The 19019-nt window shown below is 42.1% G+C and overlaps 1 protein-coding gene across 1 annotated transcript; it reads left to right on the top strand.

The window, feature by feature from the left end:
- Window positions 1–684: 684 nt before the first annotated feature.
- Window positions 685–18797, top strand: LOC143171896 (3-ketoacyl-CoA thiolase, mitochondrial-like). The gene is made up of 10 exons (XM_076361063.1): window positions 685–758; window positions 5116–5282; window positions 7286–7414; window positions 9134–9250; window positions 10674–10821; window positions 12807–12982; window positions 13958–14087; window positions 16336–16406; window positions 17033–17187; window positions 18132–18797. The coding sequence occupies exons 1-10, from the start codon at window positions 743–745 to the stop codon at window positions 18214–18216; spliced, it is 1194 nt and encodes a 397-aa protein (XP_076217178.1). The 5' UTR covers window positions 685–742; the 3' UTR covers window positions 18217–18797.
- Window positions 18798–19019: the final 222 nt, after the last annotated feature.

The raw sequence follows: 19019 nt of genomic DNA on the forward strand, positions 1-19019 counted from the left end.
ACGGACAGGGGACGCGGAGAAGACCAGGAGGCAAGTCCTACTCTTCTCCCTGCAGGTCCAGAAAGGATAAAGCTTGGAAATAGGGGCAGCGCTGGGCCAGCTACGGACTGCGAAGCGGCTCAGGGCTGCGAACCTCCACTGAGGCGCTCAGAGGGGCGACTTCGCCCCGTGAGGGAGGGGAGCCGCCCTCAGGGCTCCCCGGGGCCGGCCCTGTCCGCCGCCCGCGGGTCTCAGGTGCCTTCCCCAGCACAAGCTTCCTCACCGGTCCCGCGGAACTCGGCTTGCGCAGTGGCTACTCATCACGGACCGCGGTGGGGCGGCGCCGGGCCGGGCCGGGCCGGGCCGCGCCGGGCCGGGGCGGAGGAGGCTCGGTTCGCCCGCCGCCGCTCGGGGCCTACCTCCGCCGCGGCCGCCGTTGCCGGGGCAACGCCGCGGGGTCCGCGGGGTCCGCGCCGCCCGCTCGCCGTTTCCTCCTCCGTCGCCGATTCGCCAAAGCCCGCGCCGCCCTTTCCAGGCGCGGGACGGGACGGGGGGGACGGCGAGGAGGGAGAAATCAAATCAAGTAGAAGTGAAATAAAAAAAAAGAAATTTTAAATAAATTAAAAAGTGCCTCCTGCGCGTGCCTGCGCCCTCCGCCCCCAGCGTGGCGAATGTGCGGGGGGTCAGGCGCAGGCGAGGGGGCGGGCCGGGCCGGGCCGGGCGCGGCAGACGGCGGAGGGGTGCGGAGCGGCGCGGCGCGGCTATGGCGCTCCTGCGGGGTGAGGCTCCTGTCAGCCCGCGGCGGGGCGGGCGGCTCCCTGCCACCGTGTGCGGGATAGGGGGTCCCTGACTCTTCGGCGGGAGTGGCGCGGCCGCCGGTCCCTGAGGGGGAGCGGGGCCCGGCCTGGCTCCGTGAAGGCGGGCCGGTCTGGCGGGGAGGCTGGGCCGGGTCTGAGGCGAAGGCGACCGGCCGTGCCGCGGCTGTCCGGGCTGTCCTGCCTGGGGTGGCGGGATCGGGCCTCGCCGGGGCAGGCCCAGCCCTGGCCGGAAGGGCGGCCCGGTTGTAGGGGCCCGTAACGCGGGCGGCAGCTCGCGTTGTTCGTCAGAAAATCCAAAATGGAGCCTCTGAAGCCGTTCCTGTCCCTCGGGGGGGGGGGAAGGTTCCTCCCCGCTGTCTCGTCCATGCTGTGTCAGCATCCGTGCGAGACACAGCTGGAAATAAATGCGACCTTTCAAAAAACACTGAACCGTGTTAGGCGCAGAGGGCGGAGAAGGGGTGCGCGGCGTCGGTCGCAAGCCTCTGTTTTGAGCAAACCTGCAAACCCTTTGCACAACAGAATATCCTGCGTTTGACTTTCTGCAGTGCTTAGGCCAGTTATGGTACAAACCAACCTATAGCAAAGGGTGCGTCTGTATGCCCAATAACTGGCCACGTCTGTGTGCGGTGACTAGAAGTGACGCTCGAAGTGTCAGTGACTGAAAGTTGATTTTGTCACATCCAGCCCCTGCCTGTGTTAGCATAACAGGGCGGGATAAACTCTGTAAGTGCCAACAGTTCCTCAAAGTGTTTTGCGTAAAGAAGTACTTTATGCTCAGCCTGGTTTAAATTTTGTGTTTCTTAAAATGAGATAAATATGCCCTTTAATACCTGATCTTGTTTGAAAACAAAATTGAGATTTATTGAAATAGGGCTTTTTATCTATTTGACAGTGCTTTGCTACTTGACAGACTGTACCTAAATAATAACGTATGTATAAGTCATGGTTTGAGGTTTCAGTGCTGAAAGCCTGTCTAGTCAGTGTTGCAGTAATTCTGTATTGCTCTGCTGAAATGGGTAATACAGAGAGAAGCTTTGCCCATACTTGTTTGGTGTTAGTTTTCTATGCCTGTTTCAGAATCTTCTCTAATCTCTTGCAACAATATTTTTCATACACTGTTCTTGCTCCTTATTTTTTTTGGAGGTTAATGATTGGTTTTTAGGCCTTCAAAATATGATCTGACAAATATTTTCATACCAAGTGCATTTGAGAAATGTTGGAGGGTTAGAGAATGTTTCAGGCCTATAATAGCAGAACCCCATTTAGCAGCAAGTGGTTAACAAAAACAGATTAAAAGATGTTTTGAATTGAGTATTTGATAAGGATTCTTTGCTTTCTAGCCCCAAAAGTTTCCAGATCCCTATGCATTAGGTAGTATTCTGCTCTCATTCAGTGTTTATCACCTTGGAAAATTGCAGAGACTCTGGAAGTCTTGTCATGGTAATGTAGAACATTAACGGGGACTTAGGAAGAGCTGACAAAGGCCGCAGAGTCCTTTCTCACTCAGGACTTCAGCCACCCCTTGTCACCCCTCCTGAAGTTTTGTGGAGGGAGTAGCGTTTGTAGATGTCTCTCCAATCAAGCAAAATTAGGCAGGCTCTGGAGTAATATACCCTTAGGGGTATGGCTCTGTGGTCAGTTTAATTCAGCATAACTCAATGCAGGTTGTGCTGCTGCTGCTTCTTCCCTTACTGGTTCAATCCAACCTTCTCTCTTAGTCTGGAATTACTGTTCTGTTGAGCAGCCAGAAGGTGAACTGTGTCACAGAACTGATCCAAATGAAAATTAGCCCCTCATTTTCTGCCGACTCTGGGTTAGTCTTCAGCTACTGCAGTTGTGTGATCTGGTCTCGTTTACGCTTTGGCCCCAGGCAGCAGTGAGCAGCCTCTGTGAAAGAGAGAGATGTTGTTATTATTGTGAAAGGAAGGTTTAAGGGCAAAGTTCCATCCTCGCCCCTGGACTGTTTATTTGTAAGGCAACAGAGTCTATGTGATTCAGCAAATAATGTGGATAACCAACAACCTGGCCAAAAGGGAGGAGAGCTAGTTCTTTTAAGCAGGTCCCTGAGCTGGTCTGCAGCAAAGCCTTGCAACCAGCTGTGCTGGCACGATTTTGGAGGAGACAGAGGGACAGGAATCAGTGGGCAGGAGGAGTGCTGGCAAGATGAGTGTCAAGGCCTGCTTTGCAGCCGGGAAGATAAGCTTAGGAACATGAGATCATCCTTAAAAGAGCTAAGGGTCTTTTTTTTTACAAGCGTTGTTAGCATTTAATGAAGACTCAAACTTAACATTCAATAAATTATTGTTAATACAATACATTTTGGATAGTTAAATGAAAACTGCTGGTGTAAATTTAAATCTGTCACCTGAATACTTAGAAAGTCCAGGAACTACTCCTGGAGTGACTGTGTTGAACACACCCATTTTCCATAAACATAAATCAGTTAAAGCATCCTCACCTTTGTTAAAAAAATTGTAGGGGTTCACATGTTGTGTCTGTTAGTAGTTTTCAGCTTTTTTCGAAAAAATATGTACAACCAGAGTAAAAACTTTTCAGTCAATGGATTAAGAATTGTTTTGGATTAAATTGAATTACTTGCTGGTATCAGCTGAATGATGATTAAATGAAGAGTGAAAAACAATGACGAATATAGCATATACTACGTGTATACAAGGGGTTAGTTCCAAGCATTTGGCGGAACTTTGGTACTTTTCAGCCTCTGAATATACAGAGACCTCGAGAGAGAGATATTTTTAGTGGCTGTGGTGTTCCCTCTACACTTAAAAACCTCAAGAGTGGGCTTTTTGGATGTATAATAGTTAGCAGCTATTTATTCCTTTGAGGAAATAAATTCTGCTTCTCAGTTTTTGAAGAGTTACTGTGTCAGCACTACATTTTAAGGGAGCAGCAGTAGTGTGCTTAGCAAAGACTTCTTTCTAAGGTCTTCTGGGTACCCCAGAAAGAAGCCCAGGGGCAGCATCAGGGTGTGAGGGTGTTACTCTGTTCTGCTGTCTTCATGGTTTTGAAAGCCACGTTGGTTTTAGCATTCCTCCCTGTCCTTGAAGCTGCAATTCATGCTTAGTCTACTTGGTATTTCCCAGATGATCTTCTGAGCATATGCATTGCCTGTTTCAGATCCCAACATTGCATTCAAGTCCTTGTCAGTGGAGCAAGCTTGACCTTCACCAGTTTGGAAAGCCCTTTTCTGTAAATCACCTGGTCTGGGATCCAAGTACATGAGAGACAGAGGAGCACCCTCCCTCTGACAAACCAGCCAAAGAGTATGGATCGCACGGCCTTTAACAGAAGGCTTGAAAACAGTGTTCATGAGCAGCTTAATGAACAGGCATTTTCATTTGCCTTCATTCTTACATCTGAATATATCCTTCTAGTGTTCCTTAAAATAACTGTGGAGGCTTCATGGCAGCTGTAGAAAAGGGGTGTGTGAGCTCTGTTGTTCAACTGGGGGAAAGTTCACAGGCTGCCTCCTGCGTGTTTCTCACGCAGAAGCAGAGCGCCGCTGTGACGAGCAGTCAGTAGATGTTCGGTTCGGTTCAGAGACAGCTTCTCCCAAGCTGAAATTCATATAGACTACTTCTGGCCAATGCACTTGTACGCATGCGCTTGCACACGCTCTCTGTTGAAAACTGGATTTTCTTCTCAGAAACTGGAAGACCGATGCTAGTGCAGTTTAGATGGCCTGTGTAATTCTGGAAATACCGTGAAGTTTTTGATTAGGGAATGTTTTTCCTCTTAAGTTAAAGGAATCAAAGATAAAATGCATATAAAAAGGTTTTTTGGTTTGCTTTATTGTTTTGGTTTTTTTTAATTCTTTGTGAAAACTGTTTCAGAGTATAAGCCACAAATCTGCTGATTTTTCTAGGATGAGGGAATGGCCTCTTTGTTTCTTAAAAGAACTGTTCCTCATCTGATTATTTCACAGGTGTCCACTGTGGGATTTCATGAATGTTACTTTCACGCTTTTAGTACACTAGCACTGATGTCTGATGTGGTGTGGCAGCCTCCTTTGTCTGCCCAGTATCCAAATTATCTGTTTTTTTTCAAGCCTCTTTGTGGAAAAGAGGTATTTCTGGAATCTTCCCAGCTTTTCTTTCTGATCATTAATTCTGCATACCTTCCCAGTCTAAAGTATTGCTGTATCGTATGGCTTATTTATCTTGAACTGCGTGGCTTCACATTGTCTATATTTATTTACAAAGCCTCTTGTGAATTTAGGGTGTTATTCAGTTGAGGCTGACTTGGTGATTTTCTGTTTGTTAGACTCTGCACATCTGGATAATTCTTGCTTCTGTTGCAGGTGTATTCATTGTTGCGGCGAAGCGAACTCCTTTCGGGACCTATGGAGGTTTGCTGAAGGACTTCACAGCCACCGATCTGACAGAACACGCTGCTCGAGCTGCACTGGCTGCTGGCAAGGTCTCTCCTGAGATCATTGACAGTGTCATTGTCGGCAGTGTCATGCAGGTTGGTAGCATGGAAGATTTGCTGGTCAGTGATTATTTCAGTCGTCTCCTTCAGTGTGGTCCTATAGATAGCTACCTCTGCTTTGCAGCCAAGAATAAACCAAAGGGGTGGAAATGGAATGGGTAAGTAGCGATTATAGTGTAGTGTTTCCTGTTCACGTTTAAGGGATGTACCCTGCATGATTTGTGATATTATTGGGAGCAAGGCTTAGCTTTCTTTTTTTGGTACCAAAGGTAGTTTAAAGTAGGACAAGCTGATTTAAAAATGCGGATTCATTGAGCGGTTAGTTGGTAATCCCTGGCACATTTTTCCTATTTTAATGACTTGAGCTGTGGAACTCAAATGATCAGTGAGTTTTCACTGAAATAGATAAATCCCTTTCTTTTTGGAGACTGTAACTGATTTGAGCCCACTTCCCTTGAGTTTTCTAAATAGAATTTTTTTGAGTGAACATGAGTTTACTTTGAGCTGAAGGGATACATGCCGTGGATTTGGACAATCATAGCTTTTCCAAAGAGCTTGTGGTGTAGATCCTATTGTATGCAGGGCACCAGCATTGCAAAACTGCAATTATCCACGTATCTAGATTAGGGTCTTTGTTTTAGGCAAGACAGCAAAGAGCATTTCTGGTTGGTTTTGGTTTGTATTCTGACTTCACCATTATTAAGGTTAAGCAGCCTTATTTTGCATTGAGTGTTTCAAGGGTGCAGAAGAAAAATACCTGAGAACTTTCATAAGTGAACAAACGTGCAGTATTCTTTCTTAAGGATTTTCAGCCAAAAGAGTAGCTTTTGGTTATTCAGTCCCCTACAGCTACCATCTCAGCTTCTTTTATTCAACTTTTTAGGTTTTGTAAGAACTGTTTGTGGCCTAAGAAAAAAAATTGCAGCATCCAAATCTCCTGTAATGCTTTCACAGAAAAATAGCTTTCTCCTAATAAAAAAAAGGTCTTTTCATGTTGAAATTACATTTCTTTTCCTTTGCATCATATTTCCCCATCCCAATAGATTTTCTTTTTTTAGTTCTGGATTCCTTTTAAATATTATATGATTAAGTTTAAATAACTATGAATGTATGACCATTTTAAACTCCCCTTCTTCAGCAGAAGTGGCTTGACTAATTTTTTTTTTTCCCCTGAACTTGCATTGGCAGGTAGCATTGTGCACAGAGCTTTGTCTTTATAATACATATTAGCTTAGGGCATGATCCCCAAGAGCATGAGTGTTCTCTCTGTTTGGAAAAGGTCCATTACAAACCTATAGCAGTGCTGTTACAATTTTTTATTCTGTACCTGCACTCGCCATCATCTGCTGACTCAGTAGTTGAAATGCAAAAGCCTCATTATTTTTGTTTCATCTCATGTTGGAGCCTGGTTTATGGAAGGAGTGGGTTCTGAAGCAGGCTGCTCTGTGTGCACTACTTTGCTTTTCAAGTATAAGTCTGATATAACCATCTTTGAAAAGTTTTGGAGGAATGAGATTTCAATGTTAGAACAGGCCAGTGTCCAATTAGAACATCACAGTTACAAAATTTCACAAAGTGGATATGAAGCAGCAATGGCATCTCCGCATTTTCCACACTGTCTGTTTTTTGGGGGCCTCCCCCTGTTAGTCTGAGCAATTTTAGTTTACCTTGAAACAAGTGCTGCTTGCCAGTCAGAATCTGGTCTTATGTCAGTCTGTTGTGTGTATGCTGCTTTGAAAATAAGGGAAAACATAAGACTATTAAGTTGCTGACTTCAGTCTTAACATCTGTAGTCCCGTTTTTGGCCTGATGTCTAGCCTTTACGACACGGAGTTTCTTTAAAACGCGTATTAAGACATTGGTCCTTTTTGATCATATAGGATGGTGTGGTTTTGAAGTGAAGCAAAGTTATGACTTCAGATTTCTGTTGAACACACGCATATCAGTGATGCAATTACACCATTCTGACTTCCCATCAAGTCTTTTACTTTCCAAAGAAACTAGAGTGTAACAAAACCCCCTGTTTGTTCTGTCTGCAGAGCTCCGCAGATGCGATTTATATTGCAAGACATGTTGGTTTACGTGTGGGAATTCCTGTCCCAGTTCCAGCCCTCACTGTCAACAGACTTTGTGGCTCTGGTTTCCAATCCATTGCCAGTGGATGTCAGGTACAAAGCTCTTTCTTTCTGTATTAGTTGTAACCTTCATCAGACTGTTAACATGAGAGAAGAGACGGGTGTAGAAATGTGTACTTCGTGTTTGGGATGAGTCTTATCATGGATTTTTAGCCACCGCTGGTAGGGACTTCCTATTGCCCTGCATGGTTTTGTGCAAGAGTTCAGCCTCCACAGTGCCATATTTTGTGGTTGGTTTTAAAAATCATCATTGTAGCTATTTTGAGTTTCATCTAAGGAATGCAGCAAGTGTTAGCCGGTGAAATAGAGCTCAGCTGTGCAATAGTTGCATTCTGTGATCCTGTTTGTATGAATTGGAATTACTGGGCATCAGAACCACAACAGGACGCTTTCATCTTTTGATCATTGTTTATATTCTCACCTAGCTAGCTAGCTAAGCAGCAACTTGTGCTTTTTAAGTGTCTTTTTTTTCAAAGATCTGAACCCTCTCATGGGTTAGATCATTTATAGCGTCATTTCTTCTAAAATAGAATAAAATCACCTTCTCTTTGAGTGGTTGGCCAAAACCACTGAGTAAGATGGTACAGTGATATTTATTTCATTTGTTCATAGAGATCAGTGGTCTACGACTAGCAGTGGTCTAGACTTTACAAAATTAAAGGGTATTTTATGAATATTTGAGCAAGCACATAGTTGTGGTTTTTTTTTTTTTTAAAGAAGTTCCCATTGGCTAGAGAATTATTTTAGGTCTGATCCTCTAGAGGAAAAATTGTGGAAGACAATGTCGAGTTAAGGTTACATGTTTACAATAATATCCATGTAACTGTTTTTTCTAGTGCTTTCTGCAAAGGCTATACACACGTTAGCCTACACTGAAAAAATCTGGTGGAGAATTTGACCACTTACATTGAAAGTATGGTTGCGAGGTCTTTTCCAAAGATGGCATTTCATCAATGCAGCTAACGTTTCTGTATTTCCCTGGCACACAACAAAGCTGTGGATTCTATTCTGAGCTTCTTAAATGTGCACAAAGTTTTTGGTAACCATAGGGTGCATCTCAGCACATATTACTGCAAATCAGTCGTAGTAATTATTGACTAGTCATCTGAAATGCATATCAAGATAATTTCATCTGCTTCCATTCCAGTACACAAATAACCTTAACTGTCCGAGTGAATCATTTTAAGGAAGCAGAATTTTTGAGTGGTCTGATGGTGCGTTTAGGAATTGGGACTTTTAGGTTCTGTGCGATTTGTCAGTGATGAATTAGTGCGTTTTGGGGGTTTCTTTTGGCAGCCTACCTGGCTAATGTTTTCTAAAATGATGTCCCCTTTTTTTTAGAATCGTAAGGTCTAGTTTCAGGCTTTGAGGTTTAATTTGTGTTCCTTTTGAGAAGATTAGGAGCTCCAAAAAAAAAAAAGTTCAACCATCTGTGAACCTAACCACACAAGCATGCAGATGCGTAATGGCTTTGTCCATCAGTCCTGTCACATGCGTGCACCCATATTCTCTTCCTCCCTCATTGATATAATCATTCCTTGCTGAAAGGAAGAAGAAGGAACACGTAATGAAAGAGGCAGACCCCAATCTTAATAGAAGGGTAAACCCTTCATAAATATACACATGGCTAAGCATGAATTCATTCTCTGTGTGTGGCTTTGTAGGTGACGGGGTCTTTTTCTAAAACAGTTGTTATTGTCTTACAAAACCAGCAAACTAAATCCTAGATCTGTTTTGTTTTTCTGTTAACAGGAAATTTGCCTTAATGACTCAGAAGTTGTTCTGTGTGGCGGAGCTGAAAATATGAGTCAGGCTCCTTATGCAGTTCGAAACATTCGATTTGGAACCAGATTAGGAGCAGAACTCAAGGTCTAGTACTTTTTTTTTACTTTTTCTGTTTCCCTGTGAATAAAGTCATGTTTACACAGCAACGTAAAGTATTGGGCCTGTAGACGCTATATCCTTGCTAATGAAATTACTGGAGATTAGATCCTGATTTAGTTGTCCAAAGCATTTATTCAGTCATTATGAAAACAGTAGGTTCAGGCAATTTTGTTAAGCATGCCAGTTTTCTAACTTTTCCAAAACTATCTTTGAACTCCTGTTCCATGTTAAACATATCAATAAACTCTTAGACACAAAACTTAGTTCACTTGGTACCTCCCATCAAAGTACTGTATATAATATAAAAAATTTTCTGATGTCAGAGGCAGTGAAATAGAGGCATACACAGTTTAGGTGAAGCTAGTAAGGCTAGCAATGGGTAGATAGACTGGTAAAAGACATGTATACCTCCAAGTTGTAAGCATTTTAAAAATGGTAAATTGAAAATAAATCCATTGACAGAGAAATTATTTTTACATTATCTCCTGAAGATATATCCTTAGTGAATACTGTAGGAAATTTGGAGCAGGATCCAGTTCTGCTCTGATGATTACCATTTATTCAGTGGGTCATAACCAACATCAAAATGCTAAATTGGGGTATTTCAGTGTTTCAGCCCTTTGGTTTTTTCTACGCTGTTTTTCCATTATGACGATGGTGAACATGAGGTATGCTTGACTCTGTTCTGTGAATCTGGTGCGGCACTGTTGACTGAGCCTCAGTACCTACGGGGAACACCTTCACAGGGTTGCTGATGACACTGAGTCTCCGTAGGTGCCACTGGGTTCTTACCATGAAGATAGTTGAATTGTACAGTTGCAGGTGAATGAGTGATTTATCTTGCGGAACTTTACTGGTGACAGAGAGGTGACAAAACCCATCTGGACTGCCTTTATCAGGTTAAGTGAAGTTAGACTTGCGTATTTTCTCACCTGAGATGTTTTACCCACAGAAACCTTTGACTCAAGTAAGGTTATTTTACTTGGCAGTAGAGAGAGAGCCGAAGAATCAGTAGGCTGCTATGCCTTTTCAGTTCCTCACCTGTCCTTCTTGGTAACCAGAAAGACAGGTGTGTTTTCTCACAGGTCTCTAATAAATAATTCATGAAGCAGTGAAATATGTTGAAATGCTAAGAACCATAGGCTTTTCCCAAACCTCTCAGGGCCACATATGAGCGGAAAGAACCACACTAGAGCACAACGTAGATTAACTAAAATAACACACAAGAACTTGCATACTGTTTTGCAGTGTGTTTGTTCTAATTTAAATAAAGTATCTGTAGGTAACCTGAGTTAATTTTACAAAGAGACGTTAGTTTCCAAGTGGCTGCTGAATAATTAGAAACTGTCAATAATAAATGTTAATATTGCAGTGCTTTATAATTTTCTTTTCATAATGTTCCATGCAGTTGGAAGACACACTGTGGGAAGGTCTAACAGATACGCATGTTAAAATACCTATGGCAGTTACAGCTGAAAATCTGGCTGCAAAATACAACATCACGCGAGAGGACTGTGACCGATACGCATTCAAAACGCAACAGAGATGCAAAGCTGGTTAGTAAATTTAGGAATGGAAGCGTTTATATGATACCAGTTTCAAATCTAGTCAGTTTTTAGCATCGATTCAAAGTATTTTTAAGTTTTGTGTAGCTCATGCATCTTGGTGTAATTTGTCTTTTGATTTGCAGATACTGTAATTCATGCTTTTGTTTGCCCTGTGATACAAGTAGCCCACTCCCTAGGGGGTTTGACTTTGAATATACCGAGTCAGGTGTTGTGCCTATCAGCAGGTTAAGTAAGGAGCCCCTTTCCACTGGCTTGCTGCGTCTTCCTAGTGGACATTCAGTAGCCATTCAGGCCTGTCACGTGTCACCTCCTGCCTGAACAGGATCCATGTTCATGAATGTAGCTTGCTGGCGCGCCTTTTGGTGGGGTGCCTTGCCTTTGTCTTCCCTGCAGCAGAGCAGCGTTGCCCCAGGCATGCCTGACTCCTCTCCTTTCTTTCCGCTTCACTGCAGAGCAGTCCTCTCCCACAGCGACCCACATCCTTCTTGCATGCCAGCATGTGCTATAACTGATCTAAATCCTTTTTCTTCCTTTTGCAAATCATATGCTAGTCTACAACCCTTGGACAGTTAGAGAAGATGGAATCTGAAGAGGGGATATTTGTTCAGGACCTGCATTTAAACTGTTCTCTGGCTGGTTTACATGCCAAAGCCATAATTCAGAGGCATTGGGTTACTGTGAAATTGATTGATAATGTCAACAGGATGGTAGGCCAAAAGCCAGTAGAATGTGTAGTGGTCGTCCTGGGGCTTCAACATACATTGCAATCCAAAAGTGAACATAAGAAGCAAAGATCTCAGCATACTTTTAGATTCTAATGATGGTGCTTTTTAACAGCTGCTGCTCTCGAAGGAAGATTTTGTGTTTTTTTTTCAGTGGGTGTAGCAGTGCTTTTTGTAACTTTTCTCGGTTGTGTGTTACCTTCCCTGCTGATCTTGTTAGCTAACTCCTGTCATTCCTGGAGCCTTTTTTAGAAACTGCACCCCTGAAGAGGCTTTTGCTTCTTTCTTGTTTTCTAGGATTTTGCTTTGCTGTTTTTATTTCTGCTTGTTATGACCAGCTCATCTTACTCCACACTAAAGAGAGAGTCCTGGGGCTAATCAGGAAAGAAAAAGATGTTGTAGAATTTACTGAGAAAGTTCAGAGGTAGCTAAAAAACATCAGCTCTGGCAATTTCAGTGTCTTAGTTTTAAATCCCTTAGGGTTGCATTTGTGGAATGATTTGAAGTGGCTGGGAGTCTTGGTTCAGTTTTGGGAGATGGGAGTTGTTTTGTTTTTAAATCAAATATGTTCAGATCAACGTTGTGGACACAAAAGGTAGCATTTAGTTGTCTGAATATTGGCGTCTAATGTCATCTTAGGTGGTGTGGCCAGATGCTCTTACAGGCATCTTAGATACCTACAATGCCTTGAATTGTCTCAGGTTGTTTAGGCAGCTGAATCGCGTTCTAAGATTGTGACTTGACTGTGAGATGCTGTGGAGGAGCAGCTCGAACAGGATTGTAATTGTTAAACAATAGCTCATGTTGGTTATCAACAGAGAAAATGTGGCTCAGGATTTTTTTCACATTCCTCTCTGAGTGAGATTTACAGCTTCTTGGCCCTCTGATAAGTGACAGAGCTGTAGAATAAAGCAACAATACAGGGGGATGTGTACCAAAAGTAAATCTAGTGGTTAAAAAAAAAAGAGTTCAGTTATTTAAAGCTGAAATAACACTTTAATATTTGAGACTTTCTTTGGAGAAGTTTGAGAACGTACTTGTAGAGTTTTTGCCCAGTTTCTAAAAAAACAAACAATAAAACACCAACCAGCCTATGTAAACAAAAAAAAAGCGTAAACAGTACTGTCCCTGAGCTCTTCGTTAAAATAGAGCAAAAGTTGTGTGCACATGAAAATAGGATTATTGGTCATGCTGCGCAATCATCTTGATATTTTTATCAGAGTCCTTTTATTTTCCTTTTTGTGGTTGCAGCTCATGATGCTGGTTACTTTAATGCTGAGATGGCACCAATTGAAGTGAAAACAAAAAAGGGGAAAGAAAGTATGCAAAAGGACGAGCACCCAAAACCCCAGACCACTCTGGAACAATTGGCAAAACTCCCGTCTATCTTTAAAAAGGATGGAACGGTGACTGCTGGGAATGCTTCAGTGAGTACGTCAAAGCCTTGGGTTGTGAAAGTGTCACCTCTAAGGTTCTCCAGCTTTATTGTCACTGTATTTATGTCTCACTGAGCCACCTTTGGCTGTCAGCGGTGTCTCCTGACGAAAATGATTTCTAATTCTGTAATTGAATGCCCCTGGTTGACTGTTCCAGCCCCAAGATGGCAGGGGATCCTTCAGTCTGCTCCTATGTCCTAAAAATTTGGTTCTGTGGCTTGTCACTGTTCTTTTAGTGAGGCATTGACTCGCTCATCAGCCTTGGATTATGCAGTTGATAACCTGCAGCGGCTGTGTAGAATTAGCCATTCTCCTTTCTTTTGGGGGCAATGATTACTGAACATTTGCTTTACAAATCATGTATTGTATTAGTGGGCATGCTGCTGCTGCTCATCTTTGTACCACAATTAGTATCCTCTCTAGTCCAAACCACATTTTACTCTTACCCAGAGTAGACTGGGTGCTTAGCAGCATGTCATTACGGACTGTTCCTCTTACAGTCATTATCTTAATCAATTGATTAATGTTCTTTGGGCCAGAAGGACCACTGTGATCATAAAATCTGAATTCCTGCCTAAAATAGATCATAGCCACAGTAAGTATGGGTGTCTGTAAAGTATCTTTTATAATTAATAGTACATACATTATCCAATATTAATAGTGTTCTTGCAAGTCTACAGAATGATGTTTCCAGTGTAAGGGAGACTTTAAGTGGCAAAAGTGTATTTTACTTTTCTAAAACATTGAAATTAATTTAACATCTATATTTAACTTTCTTTCACAGGCCACAGAACAGTGAAAGATTGTGGTTTGTTGTTTTGAATGAACACTAATACAATTGTCTGTTAAGTGTTAATAATAGTGTCTTGGACTCAAGCTTTTTTTGAGGGGCATATTTAGTTTAAAGTGTGGGGTTGTTTTGTTTGTATTTTCTCCACTAAGAATGCTTTTCTCTCTTACTGCAAGGGGGTGTGTGATGGAGCTGGTGCAGTTATCGTTGCCAGTGAATCAGCACTTAAAAAGCACAGTCTTACTCCTCTGGCAAGAGTAGTAGCCTATCACTCAGCTGGCTGTGACCCTTCCATAATGGGCATTGGTAAGTTGCAATAAAGCGCATTATTTTACAGCATCAAGCAGCATTAAAATATTCTTGCGTTGGGCATTCTAAAGGAAAGAAAGGGAGGCTGCAGTGGTGAGTCTGCTGGCTCTGAAGACATTTGTGTGGCTTACTGCAGCGAGACTGTCCGTTCCACTGCTTCAGTCCATCCCTCTCATGCAGAGAGACTGACTTACCCCTCAGTTTGGCTGAAGGGGGATGTCTGGTGCCTGACCTATAGCATTAGCACTGAACTATAGTCCCCCAGACACCTTTTTTCTTTTTTTTTTTCATTTTTACTCTCTCTGTTAGTAAGTCAAGAAAATAGGCACTCTCTCAATTTTTTTAAAGCCAGTTTTCTCCTGAAATTCATTTTAGTTTCCTGTAAGCTTTAAATCCCATTATTAAATGTGTAAGTGTGAGTTGTCTTCCTCACCTCTTGCTGACGGAGTATTGGCTATGTGTACCCCTTTCAGCAGTTACTCAGTTGCTCAAGCTAAGATCGGATTCCAGGATACACATCCGTTCAGGTGTTATTTTGGCAAACCAACTACTTCTCTTTTTTGTTAGTCCCGTATTTTATGCTTCCTAATCAAGTAGCTGTTAACGCAAACAAACCCTCAAAGCCAATCCAGACATCCCAGGATTTTTCCCTTCTGTTTAGTTTGTAGACAGCATTGTATCCCAGCATCGCTTTTCCTTTCTGCCATTCTGTTCAGAGAGGTCATTATTGACTGCTTCCATGTGTCAGTAGAAATGCAAATGAATCATTGTCGGATTTCTTTTCTTGATCGGACTATCTGACTAACGCAGCCTTCAAAGCAAATGTAGAGGGAGGGTTTCTTTCGCTAGACTTCATGCTGTCATTGTGCTTTCTAAATTAGCCCTTTCTTTCTAGGTCAGGCAACTCTTTTAGCTTGTTTAAAAACTTCATAAATCATACGGAGAAACAGTTAGTATCCCAACTCCTTAACACCACAGCTTGTCCCCAGCAACTCAAAAAGACCAGATGAGATTCATCGACATGACAGCAACAGGTCTGAGAACAGGAGCTCAGACTGAGCAACTGCCCTTTCACATACTGGTAGTGATAGGGAGTCCTGCCTCACAATGTCTAGTGAGAAAATTCATTATTTAAAAAAAAAAGAGAGAGAGAGGGGGAAAAAGTCTCCTTGGCTGTCATTAATGGTCTTTGCATTGTCCACATGAGACCCTCCCATTACTCTCACACGTAACGGGCATACTAAAATCCGTCCGTAATGAGATGCATTTAGAGTCTAGTATTAAGCCGCCTGAGGCTTTCTAATAATCCATTGAACTTTGAACTGGGCCCTTCTTTTAATTTTTCTGTCTCTTCAGTCATTTACTTATTTTTATGTTTTTTATTCTTTGAGCTACGAGTTTTCAGCACCATTTTTTGGTAGTGAGATAGCGTTTAGGATTGTTAACATTTTAGGATTGGGTTTTTTTGTCTAATGATCAGCTGCCATCTAACATCTCAGTATCTTTGTCCTACAAGCACGTACCTAATTAGCCCTTTCAAATTCTCTTTGAGTGTCTCTTTCCTTAGGTAGCTGTGCTTTGAGATTAATCTCCGCTAGTGGATTATACTAGATCGCAGATGTCAGCTTTCTTCCAGAGAACAGATTTATTGCCAAACTCTGTAATATTCTCAAAAACAATCTTACTGTCTTCAATTGGCTGGGACCTGGGTCCAAGGGTACATTTTATTCTTAGGTTTTTTGACTAGAAGATTCTCAGGTAAATTAGTTATAAGTACTGTTGTTTTAATATAAACACGTGACCAGCAAACTCTAGAACAGCCTGCCTTTTTCTTTTTTGTATACCTGGAGGCTGCAAGTTGTGAGGAAAGAATAAGCTGAACTAAGAGTACTGGGAAGGAGAATGCCTCAAAACTGTCGTGAAGTTGTTTTATTTGGCTGGGGACTGTCAGTTCTCTTGACTTGAAAGCTACGCGTGTGTTTACCAACATAGCTGTGCACTGTGTGACACTCCTAACTTCCCCTGGCAGTGTGTTGAGAAGGCTGCCAAACAGTTTTGAGATTTAGGAGTTCTCTTACCACCTAATAAAGCAGGTGAGTGGCATATCAGAATTCATTGGCTGCACAGAGGCTCATGGGAGGGGAGCTGATGAGGCTTTACGAAGCTATCCTATGTATAACATGTTTATAAGCCTTTATTTATTTATTTATTTATTTAACTAACTGTGCATACAATTTCCAAATAGGCCCTGTACCTGCAATTACCGAGGTTCTGAAGAAAGCAGGATTGACCCTGAAAGACATGGATTTGGTAGAGGTAAGGAGTTTTAACATGAACAGTGAGGTTACTCCTGATCTTTTTAGCAGAAACATTCCACTCGTGTAGCCCGTCATCACAAGGTAGGTGTTTCCGCATGCCTGGAGCCCACCTGACTCACCTCGCCTGCCTGACCTCTATCCATCTAGTTTCTACCACACAGTTGCACAGTCATTACAAAAATCTCAGGCACGTGGAAATTGAAAACGGTGTGATAGCATTCCATGGAAAAAAATATCCTCATGTGACATGAGGTTTTACTCTGTTGGCTGGACTGTTAATGTTTTAAGTTAGTCACGCTTCTCCATTTGTGAAGAAGGCCATTTTTTGTCAGAGCAATAGGCTCTTCATGAACACATTGCATCAGAATATACCACGCCTTTTTTTTATAAAATATACTACATACTTGCTTTGTATCACATGTGCCAGAAGGATTAGAATTTCCATTGGGTTGGCCTGACAATTTGTATGTTGTCTGAGTACGCTTTTAGAAACACAATGTTTTTCTCAATCAAAATGACCTGGAGAAGAAGCACACCTCATTTAATCTTGTGTGCAGACATTCTGCTGAAAGCTTGTGTGGAAAGTCGGACACGAACAGTTGTATTGTTTCTCTGATGTTTTAGGTGAATGAGGCATTTGCACCTCAGTATCTAGCTGTCGAAAAAGTTTTGGGCCTTGACCCTGAAAAAACCAATGTCAACGGAGGTGCCATCGCTATAGGTCATCCTTTGGGTGCTTCAGGATCACGGATCACAGCTCATCTGGTTCATGAATTAAGGTATGTACGTAGCCGATAGCTGCTGGTAGTGAATGCAATGCTTGATGTATTTACACCTGCAAAAGATTTTTAGTATGGATACTGTGTGATTAAAATCTTTCAGTCTGCTGACTTAAAACTCTCCACACTGAAGCGTGCCGCTTTCCGTACAAATTTGTTACCTTTGTGCTGTAGTCCAGGTCCTGCAGCTTACCTCTTATTCCATTCTGTTGTCATTACAGGATTTTTTGCTTCCTCTAGATCTGATCCAAGCCCGCAGTAGTCAGTGGGAAGGTTTCCTTTATTGAAATGGCCTTTGAGCAAAGTCTGTTCTTTTCTTAACAGCGTCCATTTAAAAGGCTTTGTCATCACCACCTTTCTCCTTTGGTCCATTTTCAGAAATTTTGACTCTTTTGGCTTGCTTGATATGCTTAGCACCATTTTAATCTGAATTTTCTTTTTTCTTCTCCCTCCCCTCAGGGCAGAGATCACTGTATCTTTTTGCTTGTACTTGCAACACTATATTAGTGTTCAGCCATAAAGCCTCAGTTAATTTGCACCTTGCAGAAAACTTTTTCTTGGAGTGTGGCGGTAGAAAACTCAGCTTTTACAAACTACCTTGGCAATAAAATTCTATTTTACTTATGCCATTTTTATTATGCGTTGAAACCACAAGTGTCCCGTAATGTCGTTCCTTACCATTTTGTATTCCTAAAAACAATATAACGTACCGTCTTTTACATGGTAAAAGACTCAGACCTGCAACTCCTTGGTTTTCTACAGAAATATTTCAACATCAGTTGAGGCTTCATGATATATTTCTAGGAAAAGAAGAACATACACATTCTAAAACGTCATCTTTAGTAGTACCTAGTTGATAGCTAGTTTCCTTTCATAAAATCAGGACAACAGCTACTATGGTTTCATAAAAGTAAATAATTTGCACTGTAATTTTTTCTGTACAGGCGTCGTGGCGGGAAATATGCAGTTGGGTCAGCTTGCATTGGCGGTGGACAAGGTATTGCTCTCGTCATTGAGAACACAGCCTGAGAGATTATGGAGACTGCAGTGTTGCCCGAATTACTAATTCCCTGAGAAACTTCTGCCTTTTGTGACAATAAAGCATCACTACCTGCCTTCGTTTTGTGCCATTCCTGCAAGGTAAAGGAATAGCTGAGAAGTCTGAATTCTGAACAAAAAGATTCATTAATGTCTTTCTAACTAAAGGAAGTGTAACATCAATATAATTTCACACTGATGAAGTATTTTCTGAAAGCCTCTTTTCAGTCAAAGTTAATGTATTTCTGTAGGCAAAATTCTTTTCATTTCCTGAGGAAATTGCTTGTCAAACTTTCACCAAACCTGCCTTAAAATAGCAGTCAGTGCAGCTTTTTAAGCAAGTATTGCTTAAACTATTCTTATTTCAGCTACTGCTGCTGTCTGGCACATGTGCCTTTTTTTATCATCAGGAAATGTGAAAATTTAATTGGAAACCTTCTGAAGTGTATACTGTTTGCAGATTGATGGCTGTAACCTGTACCCTGCTGTTTTGCAAGGGAAAAGAAAATGAGCGAAAGCTGAAATTCCCATTGTGCCTCCCAAAAGAACAATAAATATGACAGAAAAAAGGGCATGGTGTTCATTTGTTTGTTTATTTTAAAAGTCAATCACTGTGAGAATTGTTACTTTTGGTAAGTCAGTGTTTGTTTTCGGAGAGACTGTTTTTCCTGACCGAGAAATAACTGGTGTTTACAAGGTAGTTTCTAGGGAACTCTAGCAAATCTGCCAGCCTTCCAAGAAGCGGGGTAGTTGCATCTAACTGTGTTGCTGCATGGTAACTACATAGATACAGC

Source organism: Aptenodytes patagonicus, chromosome W (genome assembly GCF_965638725.1).
Source record: "Aptenodytes patagonicus chromosome W, bAptPat1.pri.cur, whole genome shotgun sequence".
In the NCBI taxonomy this organism is placed as follows: Eukaryota; Metazoa; Chordata; class Aves; order Sphenisciformes; family Spheniscidae; genus Aptenodytes; species Aptenodytes patagonicus.